Source organism: Aquarana catesbeiana, linkage group LG11, assembly GCF_042186555.1.
Source record: "Aquarana catesbeiana isolate 2022-GZ linkage group LG11, ASM4218655v1, whole genome shotgun sequence".
Lineage (NCBI taxonomy): Eukaryota > Metazoa > Chordata > Amphibia > Anura > Ranidae > Aquarana > Aquarana catesbeiana.
Genome location: NC_133334.1, coordinates 220327474 through 220344399, shown reverse-complemented (window position 1 = coordinate 220344399; position 16926 = coordinate 220327474). Strand labels below are relative to the sequence as shown.

At 40.0% G+C, this 16926-nt stretch overlaps 1 protein-coding gene across 2 annotated transcripts in view; it reads right to left on the bottom strand.

Annotated features, from left to right (window-relative positions):
• Positions 1 to 2332: 2332 nt before the first annotated feature.
• The window catches only part of LOC141112484 (sodium/calcium exchanger 1-like), a 104764-nt gene continuing 90170 nt past the window's right edge, over positions 2333 to 16926 (bottom strand). For both annotated transcript variants that reach the window (XM_073605351.1, XM_073605352.1), the window contains exons 5-7: positions 15834 to 15933; positions 15146 to 15418; positions 2333 to 7670 (exon numbers count right to left, since the gene is read on the bottom strand). In XM_073605351.1, the coding sequence (XP_073461452.1) occupies positions 7294 to 7670; positions 15146 to 15418; positions 15834 to 15933 (750 nt within the window). In that variant the 3' untranslated portion in view covers positions 2333 to 7293. The remainder of the gene's footprint in view (positions 7671 to 15145; positions 15419 to 15833; positions 15934 to 16926) is intronic.

Sequence of the window (16926 nt, the reverse complement as noted above, 5' to 3'; positions counted from 1 at the left end):
GTTGCAAAGGTAATGCACTAGGCTGGTGCATCCTCTGTTCCTTATCTTTAGATTTCTACACTTGGGTTTCCCTGACCTGTTGTGAGTGGCAGCACAGCCAATATGGAGGTTGAACCAGTGGAGATACACGATTAAATCCAGCCGCACATTTCTCCTAACTGCAGGAGAATTGGTTTTCTTTCTAATACCAAAGGTAAGCCTGGCAGACATCAAAAGGACTCTTGCACAGACCCAGAAGGTTACCAAACTGCAATAGAAAACGTATTGGACAGCTTGCTTGCTTTGTCAGACAGGGACAGTTTTCATAACAGTAAGGACAAATTTATACAGCCTACTCTGCTCTTTTCCATTTACCTGATATATTCTTTTGTGAAAAAAAAAAGAACATGGGACATGCATCATTTTACTATTGGCTAATATTACAGGTTTGTCTGACAGTATCTAGATGTATATGCATTATAAATATTGCAATTATATAAAGTGACCAGGAACAGAACAGTGACAAGGTCTCCTGACTCCATGCAGCTTTTTGGTACAGTGTCAGATATAGAGATTTTATACTACTAAATAATTAGCCATTGGGGTATAATCTTAAAAAAAAGCTCTATAATATTAAAAAGCTATGGCAGATCTTGTAGGTATGCAACTATGATGGGTGGGGACTATAAAGAGCAGGGGCTACATAGGCATGCATGATAAGCAGAAAGAACATTTCCAACCACAGAACGGTAAGCAACCAGTATGTGTCATGCTGAATGTTCACACATTTACTGATTAAATAAGCAATACAGCGTAATAGAAAAAAACGTGTTTTAAAATCCACAACAACATATTACATATACCGTGGATAAAAAAGCATTTAAAATAGAGCACAGCTTTAAACTAAGCATGTATGGCTTTGCAGAAACCAGTTCTGTATTTATAATTCAAAAACCATCATATATAGCCCTGTGACCATAAATAACAGTGTGACCCTCACAATAAAACGCAAAATAATAATACTATTAAAAACATATTTTAACATAGTATAATGTAGCAAAATGCAGACAAAGCAGCTTGTGATTTGTATCAAAATCGAGCAACCAAAACACAGACCTGCAATTTTTGTAACCATACAGTATTTTTAGCAAGTTTCACAGCAGCTGGAAGCCCTGACAATTTGCAGCAGCAGATGGTACATAAAGCTGTCTTTTTATGTCATGAGAAAGAGCACAATAAAATACTACAGACAGGTAAAAGTAAAACAATAAAAGAGGAAAGTGGCCTTTATCTCAGATATGTTGAATTTTCACTGTGGTCCATATTTTACCATGATGCTTTTCATGTCAGAACCTGATACAGAGAAGTAATGCTATGAAATGGCTCTTGTGGGTTTCATGTCCAGTCAATGAACTAGGAGTTCAAGTATAACTAAGGACAAAACTTTTTTTTTTTTTTTGGATAACATGGAGATGGATTATAAAACCTGTCGGGATTTTGCAGTCTGTGTCCCTGTTAAGAGATTTTCCCCCTCTATTAGTCCTATTTACTATTATCACCAAATGTTAAAGAAAATCTCAAAATTGGGGTTGTTCCCCAAAACAGAATTAGTGAGGATTTGTTCTAATGGGGACACTAGTTCTTGTGACCCTGGGGACAATCACAATAGAGATTCTATCACTTTAGAGGGGTTTTCTGTCACTTCCTGTTTTGGCTATTCAGCAGGAAGTGAAGTGGAATCTCCCCAATGGGACACATATGGCATAAATAAATCTTACAGAGAGTATACCCCCCCCCCCCTTATTCTATTCAAAATGAAAAACTACTTTCAGTATGAAAAGCAGAAGGATAAAGAAGGGTAAGAGAAGAATTGATCATATCCCATTATTGGTCATTAAACCTTTACTATGCTCCTTAAGGAAGCAGTGTCCCTCTCTAGTCGTATCTCATTGGATTACTATTGGCTCCTCTGCAACAAAAAAAGGAACCAATAAAAGCGGAATGAAATGAGCCATTTAAGAGGGACAGAGAAAGATATGGCCATCATAATCAAAGAGTGGCATTTTTTCATGGTCAGATTTTTTTTTACAGATTTTACAAACTTATACAAACTAATACTCCTATATTGTCTTTATACTCTTCCTACAGGTTGCCAGAAGAAGTGCTAGCTTCTTTTGGAAAGCTCTGCTGCTTTCAAAAAGTCATAAGAGCAAAACGGGCACTGTAACTTCTGACCCACTTCTAAAAGTGCAAGTTGCCTGGCTTTCCCCCTCACCCAGTGTTTATTGACCCAAAACAATCATGCAGAAAATTCTGAAAAAGATTATAACTCCTTTACTTGTTTCTAGGCCAGTTTTGTGTCACAAAAAATTTATTAAAGTTTTTAGAGTTTTATACAGCGTACATGAACACATCAAAATAGTGCAATAGAGACAATAAGACAGAGGCCTAGTAAATATTCATTTGTTACAATGACAGGATTTATTGTCAAAATGCAGTTGCATAAAGTATTAAACTCCTGAGGCTCCGTGAGCCAAACAAGGACAGGAGGAGTACTAAAAATGCCAGCGGGGAGTACTCCACGTTGATTAAGCTGATTAGAGAGTACCCTTCCACACATGTTGGGAGTATAAGAGTTGGGGTGGGGGGACATATGTTAAGAGTAGGTAGAGGAAGAGAGACTAAGAAGGGAGAGGATACTTGAAAAGAGAACTTTCCTGGGTAAGAAAGAGGGAAAAGGAAAAAAAAGGGGGGGGGGGGCAGTCAGGATCGATCGTCCTGCGTGGGTCAGGAGCTAAACATGTTGATAGTGGGCTGTAGAACTGATCACACCAAGAGTACGGCACGATCTATGTTCGGGTGATCAATGGAGGTTATCTATGGCTCCCAAACCTTCAGAAATGTGGTGTGGAAGTCCCCCAGAATAAAATTCTGGCCAATTTTGAAGCAAAGGGGTCAGAATGGCATACCTCAATATGTCTCATTACAGGTTTGAAAAGCGATTTCTGCTTTGTTTCAGCCTGTTGATCTTGCTTAACATGTGACAGAGAACTGTGTAGGTGTCCAGATATGAATAAATAATAGTTACTATTTAAATTGTGCTTTACTATTAAACCTATATGGCTATTTTTCAGCTTTTAAAAAAATGTTAAATTGTTCTAGAATGCCAAAGGCTTCAACTGAGCATACAAAAACAAAAGCAAGGATGGCTGTTGCTGGTTTAAGATCATGTCATAAGCAGTGAATATATTTCTAGGAAACTGTTACAGCCACATGCAATGTTGAGTCTTATAATTTATAATAGTGTTATTTTTCTTGAGGATATTGACAAGTTCTGCTTGACAAGCTCAAGGTTACAATGTTACAAAAGATTTTATGCACAAAAACATTAATGCCAAGGATGTCACAATGATTAGTTCCAAATTGTCTTCAACCAGATGTAGGCTGCTTACTGCTAAAGTCTCCTAAAAACAGGTGCAAGTTGCCCTTGGCAACCATTTCCATAATTTAACTGACAAAAAACCAAGACAGATAGCCAAGATTGTAATTTCCAAAAAAAAAAAATACAGAAGTCTAATGAAAAGATTGTGAAAGGCAGCCAAGGGAGAACTTGCACCTGTTTCTATCGGGGGGGGGTTCTGCTGCAGTTAGTTGGCGAAACACCATTCTTATTACATTAACAGGTACCTTATATCACTCCTAATACGTGACAATAATTATATTTTTGACTAGCTCCTTGTCGCAATATTGTAAAGTATTTAAAAACATTGTTCATTTTAATGTGGCACACAAGTTTATCCCATACCTGTGCCACTGGCAGGTATCAGTTAGTTATTCACATAAACACACACAATGTTACACTTGAATGCTAGCATGTTGCCACAGTTATTCGCCACATTGAAATGATCTCACACATACATATCTGTGATTTTTTTTTTCATTCACAACCTAAAAAAATTGCAACATTCCTGATTAATGACATACACACTGCACAGCACCATTTAACATGTCACGCACATGTTGCATGTACAATACAGTGCACCAAACTTATACAAATATTAGATATTTATAAAGAATATACAGTTAGCCTAAGTGCAAAGAAGTCACAGAGAAACATTCATAATAACATGACCTTGCATTGCCCTTTATTCTACTCTGTTGCCTTCTTCACTTTTTCTTTACTCCACGTTTCACTCCCAGTATTATAACTATTCAGATCAAATATAATTACCATTGGCTTTTTATACTTTTAGTGGCAAATTAAGTTTGGACCCTGCAAAGTACTAGAATCAGGGTTCCCCCCAATTTCCTTGTACCTGATTACCTTCACAGGCATGTCAAACTCAAATTAAACAGTGGCTGAACTGAGTAAAACCATTCTGTCAAGTGGCCCATTATGTCTACTAGGAGCCACAACTACTTAATTCCAGAAAATTATTTTAGCACTTTTGTGATCAGCGTTATAATAATTAATGCAACCTATTTTATGTCAGAGAATGGGACCAAAAATAATTTTCTGAAGTATTCAGTTATAAAATGAGATACGGAAGTGTAACCTTTATGAACTAAAGAACATCTGGGGCCTCATTTAGTTGAAATCCTTATATCAAGTGAGAGCTACAAAAAAAAAAAAAAAGAGTAAGAGGGCCAAATGCAGTCCAAAAAACCATCTTCTGACATGCCTGTTTAAAACATTTCTAGTCACTGACTTACTAATAGACCAGTAAACCTAAATGAACAGAGTTGATATACAAAGGTTGAAATACAGTTTAAAGATATGTTTAAAGTAAATCTGCCAACAAAGAAATAAGCAGGCTGCCATTGCTGACCTCTTTCTGAAAATGCAAGTCGCTTACCTATAATGCTGAACCTGTAGTTCCAACACTCATCAACCTACACAAGTATTGGAATCAGGAATGTCAGAAAAGAATCAGAAGTCCTTATCTGCTTACTTCAGGTTCGGGTTGGTGATTTAAAGTATTGAAGCAGGAAGGTCAGCAAGACAGGGAACTACAGTAGCATTTTCAGAAACAAAGGTTAGCAATGGCAGCCAGCCTCCATGTTTTTTTTTCTGAACCAAAAAAACAACAATGTAATATTTTGCAGCATACTAGTCCTTAGATGTGGTGGCTATATTCTTTTTTTCCAGGCTTTCTCCATTTAATTTAATTTAATGATTCTTATAGCAACACCCTTCATCTGTCCACTCAATGCACTACCATCTATAATGATGAAGCATTGGCAACCTAGGCAGCTCTCCTGATTTGGACTACAAATACCCCCTTCCATCACATCTTCATTACATATGGGGAAGAGGTTTTGCAGTTCACGTAAGATAGCTGTAAATTCTGATAACATTGAGATTTAAGTTCAGCGCACAGGAAGTTGTAAGGACATGATTTCTGACAGGATGCAAATGTGGTAATATGTACTTACTACAATAAAATGTACTTAAGCCAGCCATAGATGGTTCAAATCTTGGCTCGTTCAGCAGGGACTAAACAAGATTCAAATCATGTATGGGCAGGCTGAATATATCAAAGTTGATCGATCAATCAACTTGGGTTCAACCAGCATGTCGGATTTTTCATGTGATTATTGTCAGCAGCTGCGATGTGTGTTCACATGACAGGGACTGCTCTCCATGCCCCTCCCCACGTCCCGGGAGAACACAATAGCTGTGCAGGAGCGTTCCCCCATCAACACTGGCTGTGTTGATGGGGAAATTGAGCGAATCTCCTTACTACAACCTGCGGTTGCAGGAAAAAAAAATTGCACCATTTATGGTTGCCTTTAGCCTAAAAAAGAAAATGAATGCAACCACCACATCTAAAGACTGGCAAGCTGCACTATATTCCATTTTTATTCTTGGGTTTAGACATCCTTTAAGTGTCAAAAATGTATTTAAGCTGGAAATAACCAGTAATCTCGTAAATAGATTCTGTAGGTAGCTTTTGATATGCCTCATAGGCCTTAAATAGATCATTATGAAATAGGCTGCTTTTACCCTTAATACTATTGTAAATACTTTTACATGCATACTCTTGAATTGTATTAGTAGGTTATTAGGTTTACTGTGTCATTAACATACAAAGTATTTCCATGCTAATGCAATAAAGGGTAAAAGCATCTCCCAAAGTTTTTGGAATATGCTCTGATGTCTACATTTAATTTATTTTCCTTTTTTAGCAACATTACTGTATCGCTATTTTGAGACTCAAGGGAAAAGATCTTTTCCCCAAAATGTCAGTTTTTGGTATCTATCCTACATTTTGTGAACATCCAATTTACATTTTACCTTCACTGATAAATGCCAAGTTTAACCCAATTTTTTTTTTGAAGTTTTGAGTAAAACCTAGTGCTTTGAACTTACTTTTTACAGAATATTTCTCTGAAACTTTAGATAGTACAAAGCAAAGTCAAGGACATATTACATTTTCTTGTGCGTCTTCCATTTCAATTATGAGCCTTCCTTAACATGGCCATGGCAGCATTGTAGAACTGGGAGCTCAGCTGTTGAGGGCTTAGACCTCATATCCTGAAGAGATGTAGAAGCTGTTGGGAGATTCAGGTCATTGGTACCATCTAGAAACTGTATATTTGTTTTGAACATACTTTAAACTTTTCAGACCTGTCAGTCTTATTTTGTTTTGCTATGTTGAATACCATGGCCTCTGCCAGCTACAATAATACAGGGACCTGGTAGGTGAGCTAAAATAAGAGAAACCCTATAATCCAACATTTTCCTGATTTAACTGCAATTCCTCACAGTGGAAGATCCCATTAATTAATTAATGGAAGCCCGGATATAAATGTCCTTTTGTGCTGCTTCAATACCCTCAGAAGACAAATAGCGCTTGGCCCAACAACATCTTTAGGATAGATATCACTCATCTGTGTCTGGCCATTCACTAACATTTCCAGATGTGGTAGGTGGATCCCACTGTTGTAATGGATCTTTATTGCCTCACTGTGTCATTATAATCCTAAAGTAGAACAGAAATAATCACTTAAGAAATCTTGGATATAACAGTGCTCTCCAATATTAAGAAGATAAGGTAGGTCAGTTTTTCCAGTCTTAATCTTGGCAGAAAAAAGTAATTGTCTAAGGACCAGAAAAAAAGAATGGGAAGACAACACTGTTAAGAGCAAAGGTCTTTTGCACCAGGCTGTTTTATATTGTTATTGTCTCTATTGTGATTTTCGTTTTCACATACAAAGAACTAAAATGTTGTACTCAAACTGACCAAATGATCCTAGGAAGACACATTTCATAGAACAGTTGTATTTTGTTGCTTTGAGGCACACTTTCCTTTAAAAGCCAGGGATGTGGCAGTACGCCTCTAGCGATGCAATTAAAATGTACACCAACCAGAGGCCAAAAAAAAGAAGACTAGTCAGTACTTTTGGAATCCGAGGACCTCCAAGTTCTCCTCCTACAGGCGGACGTCGACGGTAAAGTAGAACACTGAGGCAGACAAGAGAAAGTCCTGTGAAGAGAGTTACCGAAAAGGCCAGGCTCCCTGGCTCCACATGGAAGGTCCGGCCCTTTCCAGCCCAGAATATAGAAGCAATACTCCATGCTACTCCTAAACCCAAGAAAACATTAACTGCATTGCTACCCGTCACGTTACCAATGGAAGCATCAGCATATGGATCTTGAACTGCTGCTACCTTGCTGGCAAATGTGTCTAAGGAAACAATAAAAGATAAAATTACATACCTGCAGTGTAGTAATGTATATTATACAGTATATGTGTCTTGAAACATGAATAAAGGTCTTAGCAGATTTTTTGCCTGTTCATCAAAATTAGACTTGTACCGACCCAAGGTCAAAATTCTGTTTGGCTTTGGACAATCAGGATTGTATAGTTGCATTTGAAAATCAATATCAAATGTGCAATATAAGACAGCATTCAGGTTTCTGGATATGACAGGTGTCTGGCAATACATACATTAGCCTACAAATCTCTGAAGAGTCCCATTGATTTCTTTTATGGTGAATGTATTTATGTAGTTGTCTGTTGCTTATCTGTGCATAAAACACATATATGTATCTGAATCTTGCTGAAATGCCTTCAAGCAATTTAGTATTTCAGATACAGTATCTCACAAAAGTGAGTACACCCCTCATATTTTTGTAAATATTTAATTATATCTTTTCATGTGATAACACTGAAGAAATGACACTTTGCTACAGTGTAAAGTAGTGAGTGTACAGCTTGTATAACAGTGTAAATTAGCTGTCCTCTCAAAATAACTAAACACACAGCCAATAATGTCTAAACCACTGGCAACAAAAGTGAGTACACCCCTAAGTGAAAATGTCCAAATTGGGCCCAATTAGCCATTTTGCTTGTTAGTGTTACAAGGTCTCAGGTGTGAATGGGGAGCAGGTGTGTTAAATTTGGTGTTATTGCTCTCACACTCTCATACTGGTCACTGGAAGTTCAACATGGCACCTCATGGCAAAGAACTCTCTGAGGATCTGAAAAAAAGAATGGTTGCTCTACATAAAGATGGCCTAGGCTATAAGAAGATTGCCAAGACCCTGAAACTGAGCTGCAGCACAGTGGCCAAGATCATACAGTGGTTTAACAGGACAGGTTCCACTCAGAACTAGCCCCGCAATGGTGTGCAGAAGCTCAGCATCATATCCAGGGATATGAGGGATGCACTCACTTTTTGTGAGATACTGTATAAACAACGTATTCACCACAAACACTGAACTCTATAAGGAACAGCATCCATATTGTGTGGTAATAATATATCAAATTGTCAGTTCTACAGTTTGAAACCATGTAAATAATGTGATATTTCCCTAATATTGATTTCCTAAATCAATGTTAGGGAAAAATGTACACAGATTTATGGGGATTGTAAGCTGGGGCAGTGGAAGCTGACTTGGCCATTGGAACAGATTTATCTCCAGCCCTACAGTCCATTTGTAATTTTTAAGCAAACATCACAAGGTGTAGTCAGCAGCCATGGGACCTGTACAGCATCTCCTCTGAGTATGCAACCATTGTCACTTATGATCTTTTTAGCTGTCAGTAAGGGGCCGCTCTTTCTGACACTAACCATCAATGTAAGTGTACACTTCTCTTACTAGCAATGTAAAGAGTCCTGGAAACGAGAACAACTCCAATTATAGTTTTTGATGCTTGCTATATTTATTTCATCATAATAGAGCAACTCTAGACCATAGGTGTCAAACACAAGGCCCGCGGGCCGAATACGGCCAGCCGAGCCTTGTCATGTGGCCTGCAGTGGCCTTTGGCCGCCACCTCCCGCCTCTTACCCGCTCTTCCTGCCATCACTTATAAACACAGGAACTTCTGTGTTTACAGCGACAGTCTCGACGATTCCCGAGTCCTGTTACTGCGCATGAACCAGTTCCAGGCTATACAAGCCGAGATGCTGCAGCTGGAAAGGCAGCTTAAAAAAATTAACTCCTTACATGCCGAGCAGTCGGCCGGGCACACAAGCTGGATGAACCACTTAAATGCCAAAATTTGTAGGGGGGGGGGCAGTAGTTGGGTGGGTGTTAGCTGGGGGGTGGTGATTTGTCAGTGGGGGTTCTGTAAGTGGCAGGGCAGTAGCTGGGGTGAGGGATCTGGTTGGCGTCAGTTGGTGGGGTGAGCTGAACCACCCCCACCCCGATCCCTGCATGTAGCTCGCCTATGAACCCTACACACTGTACACAGGGCACTTTTGAACCCTGCACCCTGTGCATAGCACAGCTCCTGAATCCTGCACTCTGCCCGCAGCGCAACTCCTGAACCCTGCACTCTGTCCACAGCATATTCTTGAACTCTGCATTCTGTACGTAGAGCAGCTCCCGAACCTTGCCCACAGTACACATCACACCCCCTGAACTCTGAGTTAATTATTATTTAAATTAAAAAACAATTATAATTAAATGCAGAGACAATTATTTAATATGATAAAGAGTAGATGCATAGTCTTAGATGTACAACTGGCCCCTTGAGGACAACCATATTGCTGATGCAGCCCCAATGAATTTAGGTTCGACACCCCTGCTCTAGACTATTACAGTAAATTAATATTTCCAACTCTTGGATCTTGTGTGATGCCCTGTGCTTAGAAGCTGCTTAACCAGAGCCATTGTTAGCAGAATAGACTCTGCCTTAAATTGAATGATGAATCCAGCACCTCCCACCCACACCCTTCAAACACAAATGAAAAGAAGAAAAAGGTAAATACTTGCCTCACATTCAAAATGAGTATAGGCACCACATCCCTACAATATACAACATGCAATAAAGGAAAAATTGGGTTTTTAAAGGTGCAAACAGGGTGACACAATATTTTTTATCTAAAATTTTCACATTTTATTTTGAAAAATTAATTAAAAACATGGATGTAAAAAGAGTTTACATGCAATGTACTGGAACAATCTTTAAATAGTGCAACCGAAGGATTGATTTCTCAACGTTTCACCACACATCGTGGCTTCTTCAGGAGAGTAGTATCTATCAGGCACTGTATGCAGGTCTTGTAAAAAATTGGGATAGCGAATTGAATGGAAACTCAAGTAGTTAAGCTTTTTAGATCAAGAAGCAACCCCAGCCGGAGGATCAATTGATGACCACAGAGGGTAGATAAAATCGTGTTTTTAACTGATGGAAGAGGTCCTGTAATAAAGGACTGACTTGGAACCAAGGAGTCCAGGTTAAACAAGCTGCTTAAGTTTGTATTCCTTCCAAGGCAGAACCCCAAAAAAAGGGGGGGAGGAAAAGGACAAAGGACAAAGCCTGTATTAACTGGTAAATGAGAAAAATGACATCCTCCTCCTCTCAGGCTGGATCTGTCCTTTATTACAGGACCTCTTCCATCAGTTAAAAACACGATTTTATCTACCCTCTGTGGTCATCAATTGATCCTCTGGCTGGGGTTGCTTCTTGATCTAAATAGCTTAACTACTTTTTTTTTTTTTAACAATCAGGAGTGCTTTATTGAAAAGTATAAAATGCAGTACAAAAAAAAAGGAAATAAAACAAGACATGTGTAGGCAAGTACATAGAAAAACGGATCATATATTTGACTAGAGGTAAACTCTTACTCACATAAGATTTATCCTGCTGTATCCAATGCAGCTATATAAACTCGCTTTAGTATTGGATTATTGATCATGCTCGGTATTCCTATCAGGCTTGTCAATACATCGAAAGATAAGGAGTCAGGAGAGGCGTCCACGACACCAGAGAGGGAAGCGTGTAACAGTTTAGTTACACCCTTATAGCAACATAACCACGGAGCAATCCATCCCCTCCCGCCCACAACCCAGTGACCCGACACCCAGCTGAGAAAACCAAGGACAATACTATCCACCAATCCATGGTAGCCAGACCTTGTCGAACTTCCAGGGGCACCCCCGACTAATATACGTCAGCCTATAGAGGGGCAAAGCAGTGTTTACTCTCTTTTCCCAGGAGGAAAGGGTCGGAGGGCTAGCCGAGGTCCATCCAGCAAGGATCTCCTTAAAAATAGCTTAACTACTTGAGTTTCCATTCATTTCGCTATCCCAATTTTTTACAACACCTGCATACAGTGCCTGATAGATACTACTCTCCTGAAGAAGCCACGATGTGTGGTGAAACACGTTGAGAAATCAATCCTTCGGTTGCACTTTTTAAAGATTGTTCCAGTACATTGCATGTAATCTCTTTTTACAACCATGTTTTTATTAATTTTTCAAAATAAAATGTGAAAATTTTATATAAAAAATATTGTGTCACCCCGTTTGCACCTTTAAAATCCCAATTTTTCCTTTATTGCATGTTGACAAATGAAAAGAGGCATTTTTCTGCTGACCATGAATGTTGGGTGAACACTATTTCACTGACCACCAATGTAAAGGGTCACATCTCACTGACCACCAATGTGGTCAGTGTATTTCTCCACTGATCACCTATGTAAGAGGGGAATTTCTCCATTGACCACAAATGTAAAGGGTCATTTATCCACTGATCACCAATGTAAGGGGACGTTTATCCACTAACCACCAATGTAATTTAATACACTACACTGTCCACCCATGTAAGAAAAAAGAACCTACACTCACCACAAGTGTAAGTGGTAATTTCTCCACTACAATTTTAGGCTAAATTTTTTGGTTTGATATAGTTATTTCTAAAAGTGACTTTGTTTAATATGCCAGTAATACTCTGTAGACAATCTTAAATGAGCCATTAAGCTCCTAGTGCCCCCCATCACAGATTTAAACACCGCCCAGGGCAGAAGCCCATCCCGCACCCCCTTGTAGGGCAGGGCCAGTACAAGGGGGGTGGGAGGGGCTCCTGCCCTGGGCGGTGTCCAAATCTGTGATGGGGGGCACTAGGAGCTTCTGCTGCTTCTCCTCCCTCCTGTTACTGCATAATCAATTTCCCAGACTCTTCAGTAACTTCAACTCTGCCTTATCTCCCCTGCACCCATTAATCACTCCTCTCCTTCCAGGCTCCCTTCCCATTGTCCACTTGTTCTCCTTCCTGGCCAAATCACTCCAGTCTTCCTTGTTGGTCACCACTTTGTCCGACTCATCTCACTTCCAGCACGTCTCTTTACCTTCCCTACACAATTGTAAGTCAGCACAGAGTCTCCTGCTCCTCTCTGCTGTTCACAGTAATGTTTACTATCTTCTATCAGCTGTCCATAAATCTGCACTGCATATCTTGCAGCCTCTGGTCTCAGCTCTGGACATTCCAGTTTCCATGCAGCCTTTGGCTGACACCCTTTCCATCCCAGTTTAGTCCTCTACTAACTGTCCTGTCCCTAAAATACAGCCTTAGCACTTTCTCTACAGTCCTTCACTCTGCTCTTTAACACTTGTTCTTACTACCCAGACCCCCCTGCCAATTCACTCTTTCTTATTCCTAATAAATGGTGCACTGCAGTTTAGCCACAGTGTGATTGTATGTGCGGTTTACCTGGGTTTTAGGTGCGCTTCCACTGAACTCCATTACACAGCGCGTTTTCATGAAGGTGCATCAAAGTCCTGCATTCTGCATCTTTGATGCAGTTTCAGAAAACTCACTGTGTAATAGAATTCAATGGAAGTGCACCTAAAACCCAGGTAAACCGCACATACAATCACACTGTGGCCAACAGAAACACTTTGGAGTTGATTTACTAAAGGCAAATCCACTTTGCACTGCAAGTGCACTTGGAAGTGCAGTCGCTGTAGATCTGAGTGGAAGATCTAAAATGAGGGGAAGCTCTTTAGCAGCATTCAGTTTGCTCTTCAGAGAGCATTTGACAAGTGGTAAAGAGCCGTTATATCGCCTCCTTACTGCCTGCTTTAAGCCCTTCAACCCTGCACTAGCATGCTGCAACTATGTGCATTATACATAATTGTGGGGCACCATTCACTTCAATGGGTCAAGTTCAACATTCATTCATGCTGCAGCAGTGAAGCAAAACATCATGGCCGCACCATGTGTATATACCCAGGCATTCCCTCTGCAGCTAAAGGGTGTGGCAGTTGAGGCACCCAGGGGGTGCCAGTTTGCCCCTTCCCGGTCATATTTTAACCACACCTGCTCATTGCTGCACCACATGCCAGTTTCTCCCTGAAATGTTTCTCATTTCAACTTCAGAAGTTGGATGATATGCTAATACTATTTCAGTGGATTACCAACATTACATGCATAACAAACCTTACACCATTATTAGCCCTATCTAAAGGTGTGTGTCTGTGTGTGTGTGTGTGTGTGTGTGGGGGGGGGGGCGTAGCTTGCCATGTTTGCACTGGGCACCGGATGACCTTGTCCCAGCACTGGATAGGGGCAACTGTCATACAGGACCTTCTACCAGATTTTTGGGATGAAACTTAGTAGTTTCACAAGGGTTCATACATTAAAAATAAGATAGGGTAGGACTCATGTCAGGGATATCCATTTTATTTTGTTAAAAGAAATGTTCTTCTGCATTACATAGCTATACTGCCAAGTGCTAAATCTTTAACAACCTATGCAATCCAATAAGGTTTATGGATTTTCTTTACTGAAAGCGCAGGTCATATATAATCCTCTTGGAGCCTTGAAGTCTTGTCTAGGTGTTGTCATTTCAATCACCCTGCTATGTCATAGTATTGAATCCTTCAAGAACAGTGCAAAGTTTTGGCATTTCCTACCAAGAAATTTAAACTGTACCCCTCCCACTTAGAAAAAGGAGTAGAACAACAATATCAAACTGCTGCTTTTTTTTCACAACTGCTGGCCTTTGCCTGTCCTTTAAATGGCATTATAAAATCCTCTATTTTCAGTTTTGTGATTAACTAGTATGAAGCTTGTAGCACATCTGTTTGAAGTGGCAACATTTGCCGGGACCTCAAAAGCATATCCCATATGTTTATACTTGAAACAGATAGCTTTACTTAAGGCTCTTACTTCATGGCCCTTATAAACTGCTTTTTACAAAAATGAGAACCAATCGCAGAAAGAACAGACTGCATGTAATGAAAACAGAACACTTTCCTCCTTATAACAATATACTGGCTGGCTTCTGTGAGAAATGTGACGCAGCTGCCTCCACTAAGAATGTCTCATAGTTTGTCTATACAACTCCTTTAGGGCCAGTTCATACCACATGCAGTCCAGTGCGTTTTTTTTTCTGTATCAAAAACAAATGGAAAGTAGGTTATATGGTTTTCAATGGCATAGTTCACACCAGTACTTGCAGTTCCAGTGTGTTCCAATTCCAGAAAAAAAAATGTACAACATGCTGCATTTTTCCTGTACTGGAATGCTGCAAAATGCATCAAAAATGCACTGGAATGCATGAAAAACACACTATAATGCACATGTCCTTATTTAAGGGTAAAAAAGGGGGAAAAATTGCACTGGACTGCATCAAAAACGCACCAAAAAGGTATCAAAAACGCACTGGAACATGTCAAAAACGCGCATGCACAAAAGCATCTGGAACGCATCCAGACTTTGTTTCTATGGTGTGAACTGGCCCTTAAAGTGGAATTATAGCTGTTGAAAAGCTTAGCATAGGATTAGAAGCATCTAGAAAAGTAAAAAATCCGTTAGATTCTTGCGTTAATGGTTAGCTTATCATACTGAATCATCTATGATAAACTTTACCCTCCATAATAAATCAACATCAACAACATTTCATTTGACAGTACAGTCCATACCTGGCACAGATGTACCCAAAGCAACAAAGACCACAGCGGTGACGGAGTCTTTCAGCCCAACAGTGCAGCCAAAGTGTGCAGCCAGGTCGCCAGTGACAGCAGTGAGGATCCCAATGATGCAGATGGAGACCAGAAAGCAGGCCCAGCCCCCCCAGTACTCAGTGGGGGGCACAAAGGCAAAGAGAACCTTCCAGAAGACAGTCAGGAAATGCATGATGTAGTCACAGCAACTGGGCAGCCCTTCCTCACTGCTCTCCTCATCATCATCATCTCCTGCCCAGGATGGGACATGCAGAAAAGGAAGAGGGGGCCCAGAAAGAGAGAACAGCGGGGGCAAAAAAGGAAAAGAAAAACAAAACAACAAAAGAAAAAGAAGAGGAGGATATGAGAAAAAAAATAAAGCATTGCGATATTAGCATGCCAGTAGGAAGAGTGGTAGGGAAAAGGGAAAGAAGTTAGTGGCATGGATGCAGGATTATAGTGAAAAAGCATGTGTAGGTGTAGACTACTGTTGCAAAATGTAGTAAGCATATTGGCAATTAGTGTTTATCATATCATTAAATATGTCAAGGTTTTTTCATGTACTGAAATAAGCATTGCTCTGTGTATTACATTTGTTTGTGTGATCAAGTGCATTCTGTCCTGAGATAAACATCATGCAGACAATCAATATGAATTACACACTTACCTGCGCTGACTGTTACTGCACTGACAAACTGCTCTCTCCAGCTGCTGCTTCCAACAACCAAAGCCAAATTTGCCTTCTTAATCAACTTGTCTACCGTGCTCTATGTGCAAAGCAAAGGAGTACAGGTTAAGTATAAAGCAATGTAAAGGTTACAGACTGGGGTAATGTTTTCAGCATCACCAGGCATAATGGGAAAGGAGAATGAATAGCTGTCAAGATTACAATATGCCAAAGCAGAAGAAAAGCAGGAGCGCGGAGACAAGGTAAAGTCACCACACAGAAAAAAAAAAAAAACAGCAAAAGAAAAAACAGGGCAGACAGAGAACATAGGAACAAAACAGTGTGATTAAAGCAGGGGTCAATAATGATGTCAACAGTGAAAGGAATAGGGACATTTGAAGACTCTTAGGGGCAAATTTACAACAGATAACATTATCCACTCTCTGATATACTCTGTGCAGCTACTCTCACCGCAGCCTGCATTTTACAGCCCACTCATAAAATGTGGGCCTCAGTGTGGAGCCAGAGGTGTGCCCCACAGAGTTCTCTCTGCTTAATGAAGCAGGCTGCTCCGTACAACATTTTGCTATGGGGCCCTGCTATTTCTAGTTACGCCCCTGATTGAGAGCATAATTAGTTCTAGCAAACATGCTTGTAATTAAAAGCACTTGTATGTCAAAGCGAATTTCCCCATAAGAAATAATGGAAACTCAAATGATTCGTTCCACAACATTCATTCATAAGTCCTTCAGTTTAAAGTCCATATAAAAAGATTATAGCAATGTGATTTGGTAGTGTTACCATAAAATGTCCATCCACAAATGGCAGCCTCCACAAGGGAATTAGAAGCAAAATCCAGCAGGAGCTACAGAGTATAAATGAGAAGAGAGGCACCTCTAGGTGTAGCAATATGCTTACATTTAATGAAGGTACAACATTTAGCAACTCATATGGTTGATGATTAAAAGAGGCACATCTAAGTATGCAGGAATCCGGAGTAAAGCTGTCCACATAAACCATCCCCCACACCGGCGGCTCTCATAGCTGTCGGTCTGCAATCGTGACCGGGAAGACTACCCTGCAGTAGAGCGAT